This window comes from Pezoporus wallicus, unplaced genomic scaffold, assembly GCF_028554395.1.
Source record: "Pezoporus wallicus isolate ANWC-B61680 ecotype Strahan unplaced genomic scaffold, APGP_CSIRO_Pwel_v1 contig_8296, whole genome shotgun sequence".
Lineage (NCBI taxonomy): Eukaryota > Metazoa > Chordata > Aves > Psittaciformes > Psittacidae > Pezoporus > Pezoporus wallicus.
In genome coordinates this window covers 1-25,170 of record NW_026640270.1, presented here as the reverse complement: position 1 = coordinate 25,170, position 25,170 = coordinate 1, and the positions used below count along the sequence as shown (strand labels likewise).

The following is a 25,170-nucleotide window of genomic DNA, read 5'->3' as shown; positions in this document are numbered from 1 at the left end:
ACCCACAACTACTTTTGCAGATGCTCCATCTGACATGGTAACCCCTACAGTGATAGGCAGGACAGTGACAGCACCAGTCCCTTCAGCCCAAGGTGAGGACACTACATAAACAGGACAATATGGAAGCTGAGATTTTTCCCAGTACCATCCAGCATAGACATGATGAGCCATGAATTCAGGAGACAAGTCAGAACAAATCAAACCCCTGTCCTTTTCAGTACTACGGTATCACACGAGAACTCAGAGGAAGGGAAGTAAGAATCACTGCATCTCTTACCATTACACATCCCTTTTATTCAGAAACTGGTAGCTGAAAGCCAACAACATGGTCACTCCTCAGGGCCCTCATTTCTTGTGGTTTTGCTCCCCTGCAAGAGGCAGTGTCCAACTCACCAAGCAGGTGGCTCGAGCAGCTGCCCACTTCCACTGCAGAGGCTGGAATGACATTTCATTTGCTTCATGAGCAATGCTCATCAAGACCTGGCTGAAGTTTAGCGTAAACACATACCTTTCCGGTGCTCTACCAGAAGCCTCCTGGGAGGAATCCAACAGCTACAGGAGCTGGGATAGTGGGGCTACAAATTGGAGACAAGGCTTAGTACAAAACACCTCAGCACTCCAAACATTTCTTTCCCAATAACAGTGTTCAAACCCTCAGAGAAAACATCCCTGTTTCATCTAGCCAGCAGTTAGTTTGCCCCAGACACATTTCCACAGCAAGTTTCATGCTCAAGATGCACAGCCATTCTTCTCAGGGTAGGAAGACACTTAATCCCAACAATCCAGTACCTTTGGAACAAAGCAGACACTGCTGGGGCAGGGAAGCAGGACTGAAGGCCTGGCTTTGCTCTGGCACCCTGTCGAGAAGCTCAGTAATTTGCAAACACCCAGGTGGTACAAGTTCAAGTTTGCTGTTCAACCAGTTTACAACTTCAGGCTATTTCCCCACATGCAGAACTTGCATCCTTGCTTTAACAAGCAGCAGCAGAATGTGGCTGCAGATAGCCAATCTTCACTGCAGTGGAGACAAACCCCAGAAGCCCAGACCTAGCAGCTTGAAGAGCCTCACAAAGGTAACCTGGCACTCACATCAGAAGAGCTTCAGACCTTCTCCCTCCTCAAATGGGGATGTTTTGGTGCTGGAAATGGGGCCTCACAGAATAATTTTTACACTGCCTGATCCCAGGGAGGTTCAAGACTTCACCTGAACATAGCCTACATCTAGGTAATAATTCAAGTCTAAGGCACTTTCAGAGGTGCCCACCTAAACGCTACCCCTGTCCCCAGAGCCACAGTCCAGCACCTCATCAAAGGGACCAAGGAGGGAAACTCCTGGTAAGTTCACAGATCTTGTCCAGTTCCGCACTTTGGTCATCAGCCCTTGTGCCAGGCACTGCATCCAGAATCTGTCTTCTCATACTGCCTGGGAGAACAGCACAAGGGGCACATCAGTCAACCAGCTTCGCACCTGGGGAGAGTAGGGATGGAGTGTGACAGGCACACATGAACTTCCTGAAGAGCCTCTGTTCTGGAGATAGCCAGTATTTGCCCTGCCCATCCCAGCATGCAGTCAGCTCTGCCTGGGACACCCCAAGCAGGGACAGTGACAGTGACAGGCACTTATAGCTGATGTATGTAAAGCAGTGTTGTGCTAGGCACTATGAGGCTTGAATAACAGATCTGTTTCACCCAACAAAGGAGAAACTGGGACAGCGATAGGCTTCATAGGGCTTTGCTCACAGGGTATCATACCTCACTGCTCCCCACACTCACCCCACCTAGGGCTCCCCACCCCTGTAGGTCTGCTGGTGCTGGTAGAGTGCCGAGCTCACACTGAAGCCCTTCCCATAGTCGGCAGAGACGTAGGGACCCTGTCAGTTTGGATGCCCTGGTGCCGGATGAGGTGGGAATTCTGCTGAAAGCTGTTCCCACAGCAGGTGCAGATGTAGGGCCTCTCTCCGGTGTAGAAACGTTGGTGTTTCTTGAGCGTAGGGCTGCAGATGAAGCTTTTCCCACAATCTGTACACTCGTAGGGTTTCTCCCCAATGTGCATCCGCTGATGCCGGGCGAGCTTTGAGTTAACAGAGAAGCTCATCCTGCACTCAGCACACTTGTAAGGCCTCTCACGGGTGTGGACCCACTGGTGTTGTTTCAAGCCTGAGCTCACGCTGAAGTTCTTCCCGCAGGTCCTGCACTTCTAGGGTTTCTCCCCGGTGTGGACCCGCTGGTGTAGTATTAGGGATGAGTTCACACTGAAGCGCTTCCCGCAGGTCCTGCACTTGTAGGGTTTCACCCCAGTGTGGACCCGTTGGTGTTGTGTCAGGGCTGAGTTCATGCTGAAGCTCTTCCTGCAGGTCCTGCACTCGTAGGGTTTCACCCCAGTGTGGACCCGTTGGTGTTGTGTCAGGGCTGAGTTCATGCTGAAGCTCTTCCTGCAGGTCCTGCACTCGTAGGGTTTCTCAGCGGTGTGCACACGCTGGTTCCAGACAAGCTGCGAGCTCCCGTAGAAGCTCTTCCCGCAGTTGGCACACTTGTAGGGCTTCTCCCAAGTGTGGATTACCTGGTGCTGGATCAGCTTCGAGCTCTCCCTGAAGCCCTGCCCACACTCCATACACTCGTAGCGTTTCTCCCCAGTGTGCGTCCATTGGTGCAGGACAAGATGTGAGTTCCTGGTGAATCTCTTCTCACACTCAGAAGACTTGTAGGGCTTCTCCCCAGTGTGCATCCGCTGGTGTCGTGTCAGGGCTGCACTCACGCTGAAGCTCTTCCCGCAGGTCCTGCACTTGTAGGGTTTCTCCCTGGTGTGCAACCGCTGGTGTCGAGACATGGCTGAGCTCATGCTGAAGCTCATCCCGCACTTGGCACACTTGTAGGGCTTATCCCCAGTTTGCACACAGTGGTATCGTGTCAGGGCTTCGCTCACACTGAAGCTCTTCCCGCAGGTCCTGCACTGGTATAATTTCTCCCCGTTGTGCACCTGCTGGTGCTGGACAAGCTGCGAGCTCACGCAGAAGCTCTTCCCGCACGTGCCACACTTGTAAGGCTTCTCCCTCATGTGGATTACCTGGTGCTGGTTCAGCTTCAAGCTCACACTGAAGCTCTTTCTGCACTCAGAGCACTTGTAGGGCCACTCCCATGTGTGGATGCTCTGGTGGTGAATGTGATCAGTGCTTGAAACGCTTCCCACATTTGGTGCAGGTGAAGGGTTTTTCTCCAGTGTGGATTCGCCGATGCTGGATGAAGTTGGAGCTCACCTGGAAGCCCTTGGATCTCTGAATCCTTTCTGACCTGCGTGGGAGAACAGGGTCCTGTGCACGACCCTGGGAACTGTTCTCCTCAGAGAGTCTTGAGCAGAAACCCTTGGCCTCCGCTAGCCTGGGTATGCCTTGATGGGCATTGTCTTCATTCGTGCTCACAATCCCATCTTCAGCTGCAATAAAATGAGAATCCAGACAAGTCACAGGCAGGACTGGAAGCTTTGGACAGGGCAAATCGCAAGGGGCCAAATCCTAAAAATTCAGCAAATAGATTGACTTTAAGTATAAAACATTCTGCTATATCCTGCGTTCAGGACATGGTAATTATCTCCAAACTACACAGTGGATTTTTCAGAGTGTTCACAGGAGCAAATGCCATAAATTGCCCTGCATGCTTCACCGGAACCTGAATCTACTGCAATCACTGGCATACTAGAGGCAAAAGTTTACTGCTTGAATGGGAAAGATGCTTGCTCTTCCAGGATGGTGTACCTGAAAATCATAGAACCACAGGATGGTTTTAGCTGGAATGGACCTTACAGATCCCATCCAGTTCCAGCCTCCTGACTTGTGCAGGGACACCTTGCACTAGACCACGTTGCTGCAAGCCCCATCCAACCTGGTCTTGAACACTGCCAGGGATGGGGCACCACAGCTCCTCTGCGCAACCTGTGCCACAGCCTCAGCACCCTCACAGGGAAGAAATTCCTTCACCTTATCTAAATCTCCCCTCTGTCAGTTTAAAGCCATTCCGCCCTCTCCTGTCCCTACTTGCTCTTGACAAAAGCCCCTCTCTCCATTTCTTGTTGGGCCCTTTGGGTGCTGGAAGCTGCTCTGAGATCTCCCCAGAGCCTTCTCTTGGCCAGGCTGAACAAGCCCAGCTCTCTCTGCTTGTCTCCACAGGATGTTACTAAAAGTTGAACTGGGTGTCAGAGGAAGGCCATAAACAACTGCGTTGTTCAGCAGAATGTTACTTCAGTTGCAACAGTAATCTCCGTGCTCTCTTGCTGCCGGTACTGCAGAGGAAGAGAAGACGCACAAGGTATGAGACACGGACACCACCTGGAGCCTGGCTTTTGCCAGTCTTAGAGCTGAATTTAACATTATGCTTTCACTGGTGCAGAACAAATCTGTTGTGCGTGCTAGGTGGTGGGTGAACTGAAGATCCCCCATGGCTGGTTCCAAATTATGCACTGAGGAAATCAAATACATGTAGAAGATGAAGGTAGGTGCAAGTCAAATTAACGGTAGCTGAATAGTTACGACTGGCTCCTGGGACACAGGCAAGGAACAGATCCGTGCCCTCTCATGTACATGAAGTCTTGCAGAAGAGTTACTGGTATGACTGTTCACTGCACAGACCCAAGGTCACCTGAAAGCCTGCTCAAGACAAGGGGCTTGTGCTGATTCCTTGTGCTGATAGACCTTGAAATTATTGTCACGGCTCTAGCACTTCTACAATCATTTCTGTTACTTCTGAGCTACTAGGTACCTTCACTGGCATCTAGGACACGCTGTCTGTAAAGGCTTTGATCAAAACCAAGACAGGAACTCACTGGAAGTATTTCAAGTGGAAGGAGAGCAAGGTCACAATGATGAGGATTTAATACTAGAAGCATATGGCTATACTGGCAAAAATGAATAAGCAAAAGAAACATGAAGAATGTGGATCTTCCTCAGCCCATGCCAATTAGGGTTGATGGCAGGACCTCTGATATGCCCAAGAGTGCCAGTGCTATAGCTACAAGGCAAGCTCCAGGTAAGCAGAGTAAGCTGCTGGACTTCTGACTGTGGTACCTCACTGCTGGGACTAGAGGTGGCTGTTGTGATGCCACAGAAAGGGCTGGAGGGGAGATCTGGAGCCCAACATTCCAAACAGAAATCTGAGTATAAGAATTAATGGACAGATGGCGAGAGGACAGACTGGGGAAGACCTGGCACGGCCTTTGGAATGAGATGTCTCACTTCACAAACCACTCAGAGTTCTTCAGAGATGTCCCCAGCTTTATCAAAAGGGACATGTGGGGTCCAGAGGCATTCCCAAAAGACATTCATCCTTCGCCAAAACAGGTAAAGAACCTAAGCTGCTGTGGCATGAATGAACCTCACAGGGTGCTAAGGAAGGGAAAAGGAGGTGGAAACATTTGCTGATGATTTTGTGTTCCTCAGGGTTAAAGACATAAAGGCTGACTACAAACTGTGGCACAGCCTTGAGATACTGACCAACCAGGTAACAGGGGACATTCACGGCAGGTAAACAAAGACCTTCAGAGGAGAATAGCCTCTACATCTTGCATTTACACCAGGCTTGGACTAGGATGTTCTTGATATCATTCAGGAATAGCACCTTGGAGTCTGAGCAGCTGGATGAAAACTGAAGCTCCTACGCAAACAACACAGCCAGTCAAGCATCAATTAGCGCTGGGGGGGAAACAATAGAGAGGAAAAGAGAATGTAATTCTGACTTGCTTCTCAAACCCCACATTCTGACTGTGTGCAAGTGGGAGGATGGATCCCTCATGTCACAGACACTCTGACAGAGCTGAGGAAGACAGAGGCATGACAGGAACCATCAGAGGCACAGAGCAGCTTCTGTATAGGAGATGAGTCAACTGCCCATTCTGCTGGGAAAAGGTACAGCTGACAGGGGGTATCACAGAGGACTATAAAAACACAAGTGGCCTGTGGGGTGGTTTGGCATCTATCCTGCACCATCTGGTCTAAATTAAGAACTCCTGCCAACAGGAAAAGGCACTTTCAAAGCAAACTAAAGGAGGCTGCAATTCATCACCTAAATAAGCTGGGGAACTCCTTGCTGCAAGCTGCCACGGCTGCTACAATGTGCACAGCTTGAGAAGGCAAGAAGATAGATCTTGAGACATTATGGGCCTAGTTCAGGAGCTTCTGAAGCCACAGACGGCTCAGGCCTGTGAAAGGATACAGGGACACATCACTGCTTGTCTGCCCTTCTCTGGGTCTTGATAAAAGGCTGGGCCTGCTGCCTGCTGTATGAGGAAAGGCTGAGAGAGCTGGGCTTGCTCTGCCTAGAGAACAGAAGGCTCGGGGGAGACATGATCACCACAGTCCAGTATTTAAGGGTGCCTACGAAGAAGACGGGGGCTCCCTTTTCACAAGGAGTCACATGGAAAAGACGAGGGGTACAAGTTACTCCTGGGCAGATTCTGGTTGGACACAAGAGGAAAAGTTTTCCCAGTGAGAACAACCAGCCATTGCAATAATCTCCCCAGGGAAGTGGTGCACTCCCCAGTGTTGGACGCTTTAAAGACTCAGCTGGACAGGGCACTGGGACATCCAGTCCAGGTCATGCTTTGCCTGGAAAAGTTGTACTGGATGATCCTTGAGATCCCTCCCAGCCTGGTGCCCTGTGGCGCTATGAATACCGTCGCCACAGGCAGCAGGTGAAGCTGGACGGGCCCTGCTCCAACCCAGCACCTCCGCCCTTGTACATTCTGGGGGCGCTGGTGCTCCCGGAGCACTCTTTCTCATGACGGGTTCACACTTCGGCACAGTTGGATGTCCCAGTAATCACAAAACTAGCTGAAACCACCCATATCTGTGACTTCTCTGACAGCTGGCAAATATTTAGACCAGTGTGACCTTCGCACAAAATTTATTGCAGGATGGGCAGACAAGGAGTATCCCAAGCTCACAGATGTTCGGGAGGCACTGTCTCCAATCTAACTGGTAAGTAGAAGGATGGTGTGAAATCATTCATTCATGTTTAGTGGGGCCACTAAATCCTGTTATCTCTCCCCTGCCTTTCCCAGTCTGGTACATCTGCTCTATACTACGTGCCGAACAACATCTCTTTAACTTCTCTTTTCCTTCCTTCCTATTACCCTTCTCCAGTGCCAACACCATCGGGTCTTGTGGAGCCACCAGCCCACATTTTGTCTGCCATTCAGGATGATCCCGAAGGGTAAAGAACATACCAGCATTATGAAACTTCATCCCATTTTCCTTCTCATCTCAAAAATAACAATTGTAATAAGGTATTATAATTCCAAGTTCCATTGAAGAGCCACTTTTCCCCATCTTCCAACTTATATGAAGGCCATCACTGGTTACAATATTTGGTCAAGGTTTTCTTATTCACACTTCCTCCCAGTGGCCCCCCTGTATCTTTCCAATGAGCTAAAATGCAACCTAAAGGGCTCTTTTTGAGAATTCCCCCACTCTGCTGTCCTCCCATTGTAAGCCTTTAAAGATATACGACATGGTTAGCCCTACAACAGTAGTATCTTACCCAGAGTAAAAGGTATAAGGGCATGCTGCACCCACAAGCGATACACCCAAATTCCAAACACTTCTGTAAATAAACTGTTTGTCTCCCACCAAAAGAGAGAATTCATTTTGAACAAGCAGGACACTTAGCTTGGATATACAAACAACAGTGATGACAGATAGCCTAAGGGCTAGTTGGAGCCCTGCGCCAGGGAGCTTGATCACTACTCTGACAGTTAACCCCTATATTGCTCTACTGGTTCTTCAGTTCTCCCAGGTTTCCACAAACTACAAGTACTAATTCACCCGAACATTCAGTCCGGTCCCAATCGGACCAATTTACCAGGCAATTAACACACCAAAAATCCCGAGCAAATTTCACTGACACTTTATCCAAACAAACAAACTGTTCAAAGATGAAAACTGGATCACACACAATATCATGGTGGATAGGACACCAAAACTCAACAATAGGTTCAATTTCATGAGATATACACGCCATCTCTGGCCGCTCTTCTCGCAGAGAACATGGAATCGCAGATCAGGACTCCACGCTCTCTTCATAGCTATGCCACGTCTCACTTACACAAAACACTCATTCACACAAGGGCCTGTCTCTCAATCACCCACTTCACAGAATGTCGTCTAAGCCAGTAATTGCTAACACATAAATCTTAAGACAGTGTTTACCCACCAAAGGTTCGTGAAGCCATTAGTACAGTGAACCTTGTATTGATACCCTACCAAACCAACCCAACACAACCCTTGGGGCGAGGACCTGCGCTCTTTATCTCACGTAGGACATCTCCTCACGACTTACAGGTATCCCTGATACATACTAAGAACTCCGATTTCTCCCCTTGGGGTCCCACTTTTATTGCCCAGGAGGCAGAGCCCCTGACAGCCCTAGTCTTGCATCTCTTCCTGCTGAATTTATCTTGTCCTTTCCTTTTGTACATGAACCATATTCCCTCTTGGCTAACATAACCCCCCAGTGGACTGTCTGGGGGTATTTCGGCCGGCATTTCCTTGCTCCCTTTTTTTCCCGGGACCTGGCTTACCCACCCGTTGTCCCATACTTATATCCTGGAGGGTATTTCAGTCTTTCTTACTGATTCACTTTGTCTCTTCACCAGCCAATTCCCTTGTGGGAGATTGGAACTGCGGTTAGAAAGACCCCGCACTTGCTTCACAGATCCCGTATACCCGGTCCATGTCTCATTCACACACCGATCATCCCCATGTTCCCAACTAACCGAACAATACTTACACTCTGTTTTCTTGTCCAGGCCTTCATGCATGTGAATTACAGCAGACCGCGGTTTCCTTGGGAGCCCTTCCCCGCTTTTGCTTTATGAGTCCCCTTCTTTGACCAGAATATGACCTGCAAGTGCTGATGAGACCAGAAGAAACCGAACAAACCGCCAAAATCGGCAGGGCATGCCTTTCGCCCGAATTCCCCTAAGCCCACGGAAGCAAGGCAGGCTTTATCCTGGAGGAGTCCCCATTTGTGAAATAGGAGCTCACTCCTCCAAACGAGGTAACAGGGTTTTATGGAGGGACAAAGACAAGAAAGCAAAAGGAACAGTGCTGAGTGCATGACCATAGCCAGAGGCGTGCTGATAAGCATTTGTTACAGGTTTATATACTTTCATTATTGCATTAGCCGTGGATAACACCCACTCGACATGGCATTAAGGCAGGGAATATGTTCTGAAATACGTGTACGCACAGAACTGTGCCTGTATAAGAAAACAGCTCTTTTCAGATGCAAGATCCGAGAAGGTACGTAAACATCTGCAGCACAGCTTTTCAGAATAAACCTACAGAGGCTATGTTTTCAGGCAGCGCACAAATCAACGTGGTGGTAGCTCCAAAGGATGACCCACAGTGCCGCTGATCATTTCACTGTCACAGTAAATTTATAAGCAGTGTGTTCCGAAGCTCAGTCAGGGCTCACACAGTGTATATTGGCAAGACAAGCTTTGTACAATGCCAGTAACATACCTGCTCCTTTCTTTAGCTTAAAAAGCAATCAATACCTTAGTTGAAAAGCTGGGTGTGGTTTGCTTCTTCTGCAGCCTTGGAAGTGTTAAACAGAAGTATCAAAATATATTTGATAGTTGTTACTACCCACTGGAAGTAAAAATGAAAGCAATGCATTTTCCAAGACAAATGAGCCTGCATTAGGAAGGCAAGAAAACACATGAATGTATACAAACAGAACTGGCTGGCAACACATCATCACTGGCACATGGCAACACCAGTGCTAGCTTGGGAAGGCTGCCTTTGCTTATGGAGTAATGAAGCAGGGGATTGAATGATTTCTGTCAGGGAATTTGCAGTGCATGTCAGAAACATCCTTGTGGTCTTGAAGGCCATAAAAGATTTTTAATCCTTTTCTCATCATCTGAGGAAAGTTTCAGAATTACAAGAGACATCTCAGTTTGTCAATGGCAGCAACAAGGAAGCACCAAGCCAAGCCCCCGCAAAGCAGTTACCTGCAAACCCTGAGAGCACAGATGCGGTATTTAAGTCATCTTTCTGCATTAGGCAGAGACTGCCCTGGTGCAAGCTTTAAGGATGACAAAGACAGGAGTATGGAGACACTTTCAGTGCCTAAAATTCACAGTTTTGTTATAACATACTGAATATTTTTTTATGATACAGTGTAGTGCACACAGTTAGTACAGGCGTAGACTCTACTGCTCTCCACTAGACCCAGTGTTGCTGCTTAGAATGCATCCCCGACCTGTCATAAGACATAACTTATCATTAGTACCTTACACATTGTTTATTGTATGTCGTATAAATCAAATAAACTCAAAGATATATGGTATAAAAAATAAAAACATTGACATGTTCAAAAAATATAAATACTTTTAGAAATCCAGCTTCTTATTTTGAAGTGTTGAGTCCATTTTGTTCGGTAAGAGTGTGCAGAATCAGAACTGCCAGAATGACAAAAGTCAGAAGATGCTGTGAAAATAAATATGTAAAAGATGACACTTTAGGGTCCAAGACTTCCCCCAAGAGTCCCAGAGAGTTTACAGCCTAAGATCAGCCCACTTTGGAAATGACACTGACCAGGTTTTCTGACTAGTCTGCTACAGATAGCTGCAAGTGACACACCACTCCAGACCCATCGAGTGGCCATGCAGCCAGGCAGCATGAAACTGTCTCAAGTCAAAGAGAAGTCAACCAGCACAGAATATCTAGGTATTCTGGGAAGCACGCTGCTCACTCTTCCCAAGTCTGAAGCCTCGACTTTCAGAGCATGTGTGTGAATTTACTGTTTAAACTAACCTCCAAGACAACAGTCTTGCCTAAACCAGTGGGCATTCTGCAAAGGCAAGAGAGGCAGCTCCCTAGAGCATAGTTCACCTCTAGGGTCATCTTTCAAACCAAGAAGCTGCCATCACATGAGTCTGCCCAGGAAACCATGGAAAACTGGCTCGCCTTGGCCAGCAGGACACAAACACAAATGCCAAATGGTCAAAGCATTTCTGAAGGGCAATTGATAGTAGAGACTCAACTGCTTGCTGCCAGCTTTAGCCAGATTACTCATTCCCATCCCTGCTGGTATACTTTGATCAAACAGATTTACTACACCTCCCATTCGAGGTCAGCCCCCTCAGGGCCAGAAGAGCAGGCAGGCAGCTGCAAGTTCACCAAGCTCAGCACAGGGCCAGCACCAGCACATCAGCTCCTGGCTCCCAGCTCACATGGAGCACCCCAGCTATGAATTAACTTCCCTCTGGCTCCTCTCCCTGAGTTTCTGAAGCCCTGTTCCACAGCCACTTCCGCTGCCCTCCACACTCCAGCAGAGGACTCAGCCAGGAGCACTGGGAGCTGGGTCTGAGCACCCAGTCTGGAGGACACATCACCAGGGTGAGGGTTTCCCCTGTGATCACACAGTCCTTGGGCTCACTGGGACAGAGCCTTCCCCAAGGGGAGGGCTGACCACAAAACACTACCTTGTGATGCCAGCCAGCCCATTGCAGGAACAGAAGTCACAGGGGAAGCAGCCCCACATCCCCAGGGCCCTGCAGCACAGGATAGGACACAGCACAGCCTCCCCAGCCGGAGGGTAGAGTGGTTGTGAATATGTACAGGCATGTTGTGCAACCTCATACATAACTGTTGAGTATATATATAAAGGAAAAATGATGCTAAGGTGTGCATGCTTTTGGAGGAGCTATCCTCCATGCGCCTCAGCACTGAATAAATCATACCTACTTTACAACTTTAACGAGTTGTGGAGTCTATCTGTGCATCAATTTGGTGAGCCATCCAGGAGACCTCTGTTCAGCTGCAGGATCAGCTGAGGGGCGGACATGCTAGGTGCCCCAGGCCACTTGCCTGGGGGAGCTCTGCTTCTCGTCTGCTCACTGCGGGAACAGACAACAACCTGTGCCAGCTGCGGAAAAACTGTATGTTTGGAATTTAGGTTTGTAATTGTCTTGGGACTTACAGGGGGTCTATAAGGCGTACACATGGCCCGAGGCTGCTGGTAAGGCATGCAGAGACGTCTGGCACACAGCATAGTTCCCCTTGGCAGGTAGGGCTTGCAAGCAGGGGACTCACCAACCGATAGAGTGGCTGCTAGCAATTCTGAGGGCGGATCAGGTGCGTCCGGGTTTTCGTCACATCCCAGGCTTTGGGAGCTAGGACGGACCTGCTAATGACTGTGTAGGAAGCAGAAGAAGGGTAAGCGGAACCATTGTGTGTCTGTGGGATCCCGTGTGCAAGTGTTTTGTGTGAATGAGACGTGGCATAGCTACAAAGCGAGTGTGGAGTCCTAATCCACAGTTCCGTGTTTTCCGCAAAGACAGCGTCCGGAGTCAGACAAAGTGTATTTGTTATGATTTAAATGCTTGGGGAGAAGTAGATGGAAGTAAACTGTGACTAATTGAAAGATTAAGAAAAGTTCCCTTTCTGCACCCCAGTGGCTGTATCAGAAAAGTATAGCATAGTAATATTTGAACAGTAGAACCTGCCATGCATACTAGGAGTATAAATTTTATTAGAACTGAAACTATTATCTAACAGCAGAGGAGTTGATCTGCAGAACTCAGAGATATTATTTTACTGAACTCCCCGAGAATATCATAAAACTTGGGTGTAGGTACTCTCATATTTTTATAAGTGCATTTGCAGAACACTGAAAGAGAGGCTATAAAGATTTGTAAAAGACTGTTTGAAATGGGAACCGGTCAAAGCAGAAAATTCTGAATAAAAGCCCATTGGATTGCATTTTGGCACACTGGAAAGAACTGGAAAGGTTTCCTGAGGGCTTGGTAAACAAGAAAACATTAGTAAGATATTATGAGCAATAGTGGCCTTTATATACTTTGGATGATCAAAAAAAAAAATGGCCTAAAAATGGAACTCTGAACTATAATACATCATTACAATTAATATTGTTTTGAGGGAGCAAGGAAAATGGGATGAAATAATATATGCAGATATGTTTTTCACTTTAAGAAACCAGCTGGAGTGACAGACTGAATGTAAAATTAATATAGCTCCACCAGATCCCTTAATTTTTGCTTTGGAGAAGGACAGGGAAAAAAACCTAGAAGTTAAGATGGAGAAATGTTGTTCAGCATGTGATACTGGGGAAAGATGTTTAAAGTTAAAAAACAGTAATCAGGAAGATAGATAGGAAAATTATATACCACAAATACCTCCAAGAGAAGCACCCTCTGTATCTGTCCTATCAGACATTAATAAGGAGCAGGAGATTGCTGTCACTGGCAACAAGCGGCAGATTCACATTCAGAGTTGAAAAAGGGTTAAAACAGAAGTGCTGTTGCAGAGGTAGGCATCTGCAGCCCCTGCAGAGCAGAGAAACAGGTAGGAGAAAAAAAAAGGCCAGATAGTGCTATAGCCACAGCTGCGGTGGCTGCTTTGAAACTGGAGTAGGAGGAATATCGGGCAGAGGTGGGGGAGTGGACTCTTTTTCTGTGAAACCGGATTGGTGTGCGTGCTATGGGGAGTTGGGACGCTGGAAGTGAGACTGCCCTTGGTGTGGGGGAGTGCCATGGGGTGGCTCCGGTGACTGAATTGGAACTAGACTGACAGGGACCTGGGGAATCTTCCCTAGCAGATCCACTGATAGTAATGAAGCTAAAGAACAAAAAAGAAAATAGAATTTTTAGCTGATACGGGCACAAAGTATTCAATTTTAAACAAAGCTTTGATGCCTTTGGGGGATGATTATATTATGGTAAAAGGGACGACTGGCCAAAGTGAAAAGGCTTATTTTTATAAATCATTGAAATATTCTTATATATGCCTAACTCCCCAAAAGCTCTCCTAGGGAGAGATTTATTGGAACACTTGGGAGCGACCATTACTTTCAAAGAAGATGAGATCACTTTAAAAGTAAAACTGAGGATCGTTACCCTGTGGTAGCAAATCCATATACTCTATTAACATGCTTGACACCTGAGTTAACTTGGTTTACTGTTTTAGATTTGAAAGATGCTTTCTTTTGCCTCCCTCTTCACGAAGCCAGCCAGAAAATGTTTGAATTTGAATGGAAAAGCCCTAAGAATGGGCGCAAACCCCAGCTCATGTGGACGGTGTTGCCTCAGGGATTTAAGAACAGTCCCACCCTGTTTGGAGAACAACTTTCAAAAGACTTAGAGTCCTGAGAGGCTTCGCCGGAAGAAGGGAAGCTATTGCAATATATAAACAACATCTTAATAGCCATTCAGACAAAAGAGACGGGTGTTGCCTGAATGATAAGCCTGTTAAATTTTCTGTGACTCCAGGGATATAGGGTATCCAAGAAAAAAGCCCAGATAGTAAAGCAAAAATAATTTACCTAGAATATGAAATTAGTACTGGACAGCGAACACTTGACACAAGACCGAAAAGAGACAATATGTCAAATGCCAAAACAAGATGACGTAGAGATAGTGGTGACTAACACTGTCAACCCAGCTTCCTTCCTCAGTGAAAACAAAGGAGAACCGGTACACCATGATTGCCTAAAAACCATTGAGGCCACATAATCCTGCCGTCCAGACCTGAAGGATAGCCCTTTGGACGACGCAGAAACCGGGTTTACTAATGGGAGCAGTTATGTCATCAGTGGAAGATGACATGCTGGATATGCAGTTAACACCTGCAGAGAGGTAACAGAATCTGGACCTTTGCCAATAAACACATCTGCACAAAAAGTGGAACTAATTGCTCTGACTAGAGCCTTAGAAATAGCAAGAGGAAAAAATATAAACATCTGTACAGACTCAAGATATGCATTTGGGGTTGTATAGGCACAGGGAGCCATTTGGAAAGAAAGAGGACTATTAAACTCACAAGGGAAAAACATCAAATATGCACAAGAAATAATACGACTGTTGGAAGCGATCCAACTACCTGAGAAGGCAGCAATTATACACATCAAGGCAAACCAGGTGAGCTCAGAATTGGAGGAGGGAAATGAGCTGGCGGACAGAGAGGCAAAAGAAGCGGCAAAAGGTGAGATGACAACAGAAGGGGCCCTAATTCTGGATGGGCAAATTTCCCTGAAAGGTAAGCCAAATTATGATAAAGAAGATTAGAAATTAATTATAGACCAAGGCAGAACCTTCAATGAGGAAGGGTGGGCTAGCACAGCACAGGGAAAAATAATAGTCCCCTCTTACCTGTTATGGTCCCTAGTAAGGAGTGAATATCAAAAACGCACTGGAGTGAATGCCTTGCATAGGCATTTAATAAGCAAAATTATGGCTAGAAACCTGTATAACTCAATAATGCAATCTCTGCCTCCAAACGAATTCCAAAAACAACCCTAGGCCAAAGATAGGCCAAACTGGGAGGGGTAACAGGTCAGGACAACAATGACAAATTGACTTCACGAAACTGCCAAGAAAAGGGGGGTATAGATATTTGTTGGCATTAACGGATACCTTTTCAGGTTGGCCAGAAGCCTTTCCAACTAGAACTGTGAAAGCTCAAAAAAAACCCACCCCACAATCAATGCTAAGAGTATATGCCTTGACAAAAAGCAGGATATTTGTCATTTTGAGATGCCAGAACTGTGTTTGTTTCAGAACTGCTTATGTTTCTGTGAAGATGATGAGATTATCACTGTTGGAAATTATTTCAACCTTTATATTTGTGTGACTTTACATACTTAAAACCAGTTGTATCCCATCAACTAATAAATTGTCACCCACATCCATTAGAATGAATCTTAAAAATAAACAGGGTCTTACAAAAAGACAAGATACAACTCATCACTGGTGGGATGTACTTTTTGGGTGGTCACCTATTGCAACTGGTGTTCTAAATATGCTTCTTCACCCTATAGTTGTTCTTTTAATATTAGTAGGAATAAATTTTATATTCTCTACTGTGCTGTTAGTTTGAAATTGGAAAATGCTGCAACAAGTAGAAGCTCTAATTTCTTTGTCAAAGACACATGATAAACCACTGATATCTTTTGTAGAAGCTCGCTAGGAAAAGAGCCTATGTATTAGTAAAAGAATTCACTAACTTTATAGAAAAGGGGGGACTGATGCAAAGGGTTAACCGACGTACAGGGGAGGTAGGTCAAGCTGCTTACTTAGGTGTTACTTCTTGCTCATGCTTATCATACTTGCAATGTACAAGGGGGTAGATCAAGCTGCTTGCTTAAGAATGTTACTATTCGTTCATGCTTATCATACTCGCTGTATATGCTAGAATAAAATATAAGGAGGTGGCTATTGTTAAGAGATAGGGACCGTGACTTGATTCCAGTCCTTTGGACGCCTAGGCCGGCTGAAACTGGCTCTGCAGTTTGGACAATGACCAAGCCTCCAAAGAGCACGCATAAAGACTAGAGGTGAAAAGTTCAGGCTCGAGGAAGACTTGTTTACTTCATCTTGAGACTCTCGCCCATGACCACCAGGAGGCACTGCACAGGCATAAAGGAATTCTTAGCTCATTATAATACGAAGTGGGGATAGGACATGAATATGTATAGGCATGTTGTGGAACCTCAGACATATGTATAACTTTAGAGAATAAATATAAAGGGAAATGACGCTAAGGTGCGCATGCTTTTGGAGGAGCTATCCCCCATACGCCTCAGCGCTGAATAAAGCATAGCTACTTTACAGTTTTAATGAGCTGTGGAGTCTATCCGCGCATCAAGAGGAAGGCAGGTTCAAGGGCGCTATTTTCATTTTGATCACTCACTGAACAGCAAGCACCACACCAGGTCAGCAAACTTGTCACAGCTCCAAACATCCACCATGGGGAAGGGAAACTGAAGCAAAGAGGCAGAACCTGCCCAGGCTGAGCCAGGAGCTGGTTGTGGGCCCAGGGGAACAGCCTGCGGGCCTCAGCACAGCCAGCCTCCTGCCAGCACAGCTGCACAAGTCCTGATGGCATCCTGGCTTCCTGCACAGCTGGCTTCAAGTCAGGCACTCCTCAAGAAATGCAGATTCCAAAATTAAACTAGAGAAACTGGTTCCAATTTATCTTATACTTCCAGACAGGCAGAGTCCTGCAGGTAGGGTGTGCTGCCTCTGCATGCTGCCAGGCCTGCAGCCACTGGCACACAGGAGCAGGTGAGAGCAGAGCTACAAAGAGCACTTCAGCACCATCCTACAGACAGCAAGAGGCCTGGAGATGGCTTGACATTACATCCAACCCAAAGGAAGCCACCAGATCAAGCCTCAGACATGACTAGTCAACAGCAGCAGCAACGGCTCAAGGCTCCCAATGGCCAGATATACACAGTGTGACTCCAGAGAGCATCGTTCTACAAGACACATCTGCTAAGTCACTTGACAGAGCCTCTGCACCCATGTCTGGCAACACACTCATGTTTAGCAGCACTCACCAGCACTGGGACTTTGCTCTCCATGCCATGGGGCATCTGCTGGGCTCTCAGAAGCCTTTACCCAAACCTGTAACTACTGTTGTAGAAGCACAACTCAGAGCAGTGAATTACTGAAGAAGGGGTTAGCACACAAAGGGTCATTTAAGGACTTCGGTGCAGTCAGACTTGTATCTCCCACAACTGTTTTTGCAGATGCTCCATCTGACATGATCACCTCTACAGTGATAGGCAGGACAGTGACAACACCAGTCCTTTCAGCCCAAGGTGAGGACACTACATACACACGACAAGAAGGAAGCTGAGGGTTTTCCCAGTACCATCCAGCATAGATATGATGAGCCGTGAATTCAGGAGACAAGTCAGGACAAATCAAACCCCTGTCCTTTTCAGTACTACGGTATCACATGACAACTCAGAGGAAGGGAAGTAAGAATCACTGCATCTCTTACCATTACACATCCCTTTTATTCAGAAAATGGTAGCTGAAAGCCAACAACATCGTCACTCCTCAGGGCCCTCATTTCTCCCGGTTATCCACCGCTGCAAGAGGCAGTGTCCTTCTCACCAAGCAGGCGGCTCGAGCAGCTGCCCACTTCCACTGCAGAGGCTGGAATGACATTTCATTTGCTTCATGAGCTCTGCTCATCAAGATGTGGCTGATGTTCAGGGTAAACACATACCTTCCCGGTGCCCTATCAGAAGCCTCCTGGGAGGAATCCAACAGCTACAGGAGGTGGGATAGTGGGGCTACAAATTGGAGACAAGGCTTAGTACAAAACACCTCAGCACTCCAAACATTTCTTTCCCAATAACAGTGTTCAAACCCTCAGAGAAAACATCCCTATCTCATCTAGCCAGCACTTAGTTTGCCTCAGACATATTTCCACATTAAGTTTCAGTACTTTGCAAACACCCAGGTGGTACAGAGTTCAAATTTGCTGTTCAACCAGTTTACAACTTCAGGCTCTTTCCCTACATGCAGAACTTTAATCCTTGCTTTAACAAGCAGCAGCAGAACGTGGCCGCGCATACCCAAGCATCACTGCAGTGGAGACAAACCCCAGGCCTAGCAGCTTTAAGAGCCTTCACATAGGTAACCTGGCACTCACATCAGAAGAGCTTCACACCTTCTCCTCCTCCCACAGGGAGGTTTTTCGTGCTGGAAATGGGCCTCACAGAATAATTTTTACATGGCACGAGCCCCTGCGCAGGCGCAGTCCAGGAAAGGAAAAGCGGCGACATTTTATGATAGTTTATTGCGCAGGGTCATTGTGAGCGGCACCAGCCATGGGAGCCAACCCCAGGGGTCACCCGGTCCCAGCCCTGACGCGGCAGGGACACCCGAACGTGTCCAGGCGGGGCTTGGATGTGCCCAGAGAGGGAGCCTCCACATCCCCCTACACAGCCTATTCAGTGCTCTGACACTGCAACAGAACAAGTTCTTCCTCATGTCCAGGTGAAAGCTCTTGTGTTTCAGTTCATGGCCACTGCTCCTCATCCTGGGGCTGCCCACCACTGAAAAGAGTCGGGCACCTTCCTCCTGGCACCTGCCCCAAACCTCCAATCAGCTCCCTCCATCACCTCTCCTCTTCTTCATCTCTGAGGGCTCATTCTCCTAGGAAGAAACTGCTTTCACCCTCCACAAGCAGGGTGGTCAATGGGAAGGGGAGACATTGGGCTTTGCTCACAGGGTATCAGACCTCACCGCTCCCCACACTCACCCCACCTAGGGCTCCCCTGTGGGTCTGCTGGTGCCGGAAGAGCGCCGAGCTCACTCTGAAGCCCTTCCCACACTCAGCACAGACGTAGGGACGCTCCCCGGTGTGGATGCGCTGGTGCCGGATGAGGTGGGGACTCTGCCGAAAGCTTTCCCCACAGTAGGTGCAGATGTAGGGCCTCTCCCCGGTGTGGATCAGCAGGTGTTTAATGAGCGCGTAGCTCCGGTCAAAGCTCTTCCCACAATCCATACACTCGTAGGGTTTCTCCCTGGTGTGGACTTGTTGGTGTCGTGTCAGGGCTGAGCTCAAGTTGAAGCTCTTCCCACAGCTCCTGCACTCGTAGGGTTCCTTCGCAGTGTGCACCCACTGGTGCTGGACGAGCTTTGACTTGTAAGAGAAGCTCTTCCCACACTCGGCACATCTGTACGGCTTCTCCCCGGTGTGGACTCGCTGATGTCGTGTCAGGGATGAGCTCACACTGAAACTCTTCCCGCAGTTCGTGCACTCGTAGGGTTTCTCCCCAGTGTGCACCCGCTGGTGTCGTGTAAGGGCTGAGGTCACGCTGAAGCTCATCCCGCACTCAGCACACTTGAAGGGCTTTTCCCTGGTGTGGACCCACTGGTGTTGTGTCAGGGCTGAGCTCACACTGAAGCTCTTCCCACAGGTGCTGCACTTGTAGGGTTTCTCCCCGGTGTGCATCCGCTGGTGTCGTGTCATGGATGAGCTCACACTGAAGCTCTTCCCACACTCCATACACTCATAGGGTTTCTCTTCAGTGTGCACCCGCTGGTGCTGGAGGAGCTGCGAGCTGTCGGAGAAGCTCTTCCCGCACTCGGCACACTTGTAGGGCTTCTCCCTGGCGTGGGTTGACTGGTGCCGGATCAGATTCGAGCTCATGCTGAAGCTCCTCCTGCAGGTCTTGCATTCGTAGGGTTTCTCCCCAGTGTGCACCCGCTGGTGCAGGACAAGCTGCGAGTTCTTGGAGAAGCTCTTCCCGCACTCAGCACACTTGTAGGGCTTCTCCCCAGTGTGGGTTAACTGGTGCTGGATCAGCCTCGAGCTCACACTGAAGCTCTTCCCGCAGGTGCTGCACTCGTAGGGTTTCTCCCCAGTGTGGACCCGCTGGTGCAGGATAAGCTGTGAGTTCTTGGAGAAGCTATTCCCACACTCGGCACACTTGTAGGGCTTCTCCCCGGTGTGGGTCACCAGGTGCTGGTTCAGCTTCGAGCTCACGCTGAAGCTCTTCCCGCACTCAGAGCACTTGTAGGGCCACACCCCTGTGTGGATGCTCTGGTGGTGAATAAAATGTGATCGGTGATGGAAACTCTTCCCACATTCGGTGCAGGTGAAGGGTTTTTCTCCAGTGTGGATTCGCCGATGCTGGATGAAGTTGGAGCTCACCTGGAAGCCCTTGGATCTCTGAATCCTTTCTGACCTGCGTGGGAGAACAGGGTCCTGTGCACGACCCTGGGAACTGTTCTCCTCGGAGAGTCTTGAGCAGAAACCCTTGGCCTCCACTAGCCTGGGTATGCCTTGATGGGCATTGTCTTCATTCGTGCTCACAATCCCATCTTCAGCTGCAAGAAAATGAGAATCCAGAGAAGTCACAGGCAGGACTGGAAGCTTTGAACAGGGCAAATCGCAAGGGGCCAAATGCTAAAAATTCAGCAAATAGATTGACTTTAAGTATAAAACATTCTGCTATATCCTGCGTTCAGGACATGGTAATTATCTCCAAACTACACAGTGGATTTTTCAGAGTGTTCACAGGAGCAAATGCCATAAATTGCCCTGCATGCTTCACCGGAACCTGAATCTACTGCAATCACTGGCATACTAGAGGCAAAAGTTTACTGCTTGAATGGGAAAGATGCTTGCTCTTCCAGGATGGTGTACCTGAAAATCATAGAACCACAGGATGGTTTTAGCTGGAATGGACCTTACAGATCCCATCCAGTTCCAGCCTCCTGACTTGTGCAGGGACACCTTGCACTAGACCACGTTGCCGCAAGCCCCATCCAACCTGGTCTTGAACACTGCCAGGGATGGGGCACCACAGCTCCTCTGCGCAACCTGTGCCACAGCCTCAGCACCCTCACAGGGAAGAACTTCTTTCACCTTATCTACATCTCCCCTCTGTCAGTTTAAAGCCATTCCGCCTTCTCCTGTCCCTACTTGCTCTTGACAAAAGCCCCTCTCCCCATTTCTTGTTGGGCCCTTTGGGTGCTGGAAGCTGCTCTAAGATCTCCCCAGAGCCTTCTCTTGGCCAGGCTGAACAAGCCCAGCTCTCTCTGCTTGTTTCCAGAGGATGTTACTAAAAGTTGAACTGGGAGTCAGAGGAAGGCCGTGAACAACTGCCAATTACTTGGATTGCAACAGTAATCTCTGTGTTCTTGTGCTGCTGGTACTGCAGAGAAAGAGAAGATGCACAAGGTATGAGACACGGGCACCACCTGGAGCCTCGCGTATGCCACTCTTAGAGCAGAAGACAATTAAATTTATGCTTTCACTGGTGCAGAACAAACCTGTTGGGCGTGCAAGGTGGTGGGTGAACTGAACATCCCCCATGGCTGGTTCCAGATCATGCAGTGAGGATATCAAATACATGAAGAAGATGAAGGTAGGGGCAAGTTGAATTAACGTTAGCTGAACAGTTACGAATGGCTCCTGGGACAAAGGCAATTAACAAATCCCTGCCTTCTCATGTACATAAAGTCTTGCAGAAGTGTTAGTGGTATGAATGTTCACTGCACAGACCCAAGATCACCTGAAAGCCTGCTCAAGACAAGTGCTGATTTCTAGAGTGTTCACAGAGAGCTGTGACTCCTTCCAGCCCACTGCTCTGAATGTGGTTTGATGAGCAGGTAGCAGGTTCCGAAGCACATGCCCTCAACAATGCTGTGCCTTTTGCTGTCCACAGGAAACATAGCTCTTTGCAGGCTGAATGAGCAAGGCAGGACCTGTGCGACATGCACACAAAGCACATCTCCAGATCTGATTAAAGATTCCACAGATATCTTGTGGTTCTCTGAACACTCTTACGAAATAAACCAGTAATTTATCGGTCGCATGGGATTGCTGTACAAACCACAGGCATCCTCCTGTTGTCTGGCAGAGCTGTGAGAAGGAAGTGCAGGCCATGGAAGAGGTGAGGTGCTACTGAACCGTAAGTGTGCAATAAAGAGAGTCTAGAAGTTTGACCCCAGACTGATATATGTACATATTTCATCTTCCTCTTTCTAGGAAGCACAAGAAAACATCACAATATGATTTCACAGTGAACTCCTAAGATACCTTCCGTGGCAGCTTGCTGTGGTAGTGATGCCACTTCTTCCCTCACATAGTATTCATTAAAACCATCCCTTGAGAGGAACAGAAACTGAAATTTTGCTATTTACCATGAAGGCATTTCCATTTGTCTGCAGCTACTCCAGCCAGGCCTGAAGGAAAAGAGCAAGGTGATATTCACAGACAGGATGGAAAGAGGATGTTTCTGGCAGGCCAGCATGAAGCTCTTGACCCGTTCGTCAGACTTACTGACTAGACAGTGGAGCTAGCAAAGTTGTTCTGTTGCCATTGCGCCCAAAGAGATGCTAACTTTGGCACTTACACAGAAGTATGGTTCTTTACATAGACCATGAAAAAGCCTTCAGAAGTATGTGACAATTAAGTTTTGTATGGTGTTCTGTATTTTTGGGGGAAGATCAGGGGTGTCAGGATTCTTTTTACAATTACTGTCACGGCTCTAGCGCTTCTACAATCATTTCTGTTACTCCTGAGCTCTCAGGTACCTTCACTGGCATCTAGGACACGCTGTCTGTAAAGGCTTTGATCAAAACCAAGACAGGAACTCACTGGAAGTATTTCAAGTGGAAGGAGAGCAAGGTCACAATGATGAGGATTTAATACTAGAAGCATATGGCTATACTGGCAAAAATGAATAAGCAAAAGAAACATGAAGAATGTGGATCTTCCTCAGCCCATGCCAATTAGGGTTGATGGCAGGACCTCTGATATGCCCAAGAGTGCCAGTGCTATAGCTACAAGGCAAGCTCCAGGTAAGCAGAGTAAGCTGCTGGACTTCTGACTGTGGTACCTCACTGCTGGGACTAGAGGTGGCTGTTGTGATGCCACAGAAAGGGCTGGAGGGGAGATCTGGAGCCCAACATTCCAAGCACACAAACAGAAATCTGAGCATAAGAATTAATGGACAGATGGCAATAGGACAGACTGGGGAAGACCTGGCACGGCCTTTGGAATGAGATGTCTCACTTCACAAACCACTCAGAGTTCTTCAGAGATGTCCCCAGCTTTATCAAAAGGGACATGTGGGGTCCAGAGGCATTCCCAAAAGACATTCATCCTTCGCCAAAACAGGTAAAGAACCTAAGCTGCTGTGGCATGAATGAACCTCACAGGGTGCTAAGGAAGGGAAAAGGAGGTGGAAACATTTGCTGATGATTTTGTGTTCCTCAGGGTTAAAGACATAAAGGCTGACTACAAACTGTGGCACAGCCTTGAGATACTGACCAACCAGGTGACAGGAGACATTCACTGCAGGTAAACAAAGACCCATAGAGGAGAACAGCCTCTACAGCTTGCACTCACACCAGGCTGGGACTAGGATGTTCTTGATATCATTCAGGAATAGCACCTTGGAGTCTGAGCAGCTGGATGAAAACTGAAGCTCCTAGGCACACAACACAGCCAGTCAAGCAGCAATTAGTGCGGGGGGGGGGGAAACAATAGGGAAGAAAAGAGAATGTAATTCTGCCTTGCTTCTCAAACCCCACATTCTTACTGTGTGCAAGCGGGAGGATGGATCCCCCATGTCACAGACACTCTGACAGAGCTGAGGAAGACAGAGGCATGACAGGAACCATCAGAGGCACAGAGCAGCTTCTGTATAGGAGATGAGTCAACTGCCCATTCTGCTGGGAAAAGGTACAGCTGACAGGGGGTATCACAAAGGACTATAAAAACACAAGTGGCCTGTGGGGTGGTTTGGCATCTATCCTGCATCACCTGTTCTAAATTAAGAACTCCTGCCAACAGGAAAAGGCACTTTCAAAGTAAACTAAAGGAGGCAGCAATTCATCACCTAAATAAGCTGGGGAACTCCTTGCTTGCTGCAAGCTGCCACGGCTGCTACAATGTGCACAGCTTGAGAAGGCAAGAAGATAGATCTTGAGACATTATGGGCCTAGTTCAGGAGCTTCTGAAGCCACAGACGGCTCAGGCCTGTGAAAGGATACAGGGACACATCACTGCTTGTCTGCCCTTCTCTGAGTCTTGATAAAAGGCTGGGCCTGCTGCCTGCTGTATGATTAAAGGCTGAGAGAGCTGGGCTTGCTCTGCCTAGAGAACAGAAGGCTCGGGGGAGACATGATCACCACAGTCCAGTATTTAAGGGTGCCTACGAAGAAAACGGGGGCTCCCTTTTCACAAGGAGTCACATGGAAAAGACGAGGGGTACAAGTTACTCCTGGGCAGATTCTGGTTGGACACAAGAGGAAAAGTTTTCCCAGTGAGAACAACCAGCCATTGCAATAATCTCCCCAGGGAAGTGGTGCACTCCCCAGTGTTGGACGCTTTAAAGACTCAGCTGGACAGGGCACTGGGACATCCAGTCCAGGTCATGCTTTGCCTGGAAAAGTTGTACTGGATGATCCTTGAGATCCCTCCCAGCCTGGTGCCCTGTGGCGCTATGAATACCGTCGCCACAGGCAGCAGGTGAAGCTGGACGGGCCCTGCTCCAACCCAGCACCTCCGCCCTTGTACATTCTGGGGGCGCTGGTGCTCCCGGAGCACTCTTTCTCATGACGGGTTCACACTGACGGCCCTTACCTGAGGTGCCGCTCAGAGCACTCTTCCCTTCGCAGGAGCGGGACAACCGCAGTTCCTCCTTCTGATCCATGTGGATGAGCATCTCCGGCGCCGCTCCGGGGAAAGAAACGAAGAGGGTCAGGCCAGCTGGGCTTTCACCGACCGCTACCAGCGGCGCGGCTCGGGAGCTAGCGGCTCCGCGACGAGCAGGGACCCCGGCTCCAAGGGGCGTGCAGCGGAAAGCACCGGGCCCCGCAGCACGCCCCTGCCAGGG

General features: G+C 48.3%; 1 protein-coding gene across 1 annotated transcript; it reads right to left on the bottom strand.

Annotated features, from left to right (window-relative positions):
- Positions 1-1,778: 1,778 nt before the first annotated feature.
- LOC130604072 (zinc finger protein 850-like) lies at positions 1,779-25,160 on the bottom strand. The gene is given in 5 exon segments (XM_057418331.1): positions 1,779-1,876; positions 1,879-3,179; positions 3,181-3,254; positions 19,128-20,647; positions 24,918-25,160. Coding segments are annotated over 5 exon segments (3,075 nt in total). The 5' UTR covers positions 25,000-25,160.
- Between the last annotated feature and the right edge of the window lie 10 nt (positions 25,161-25,170).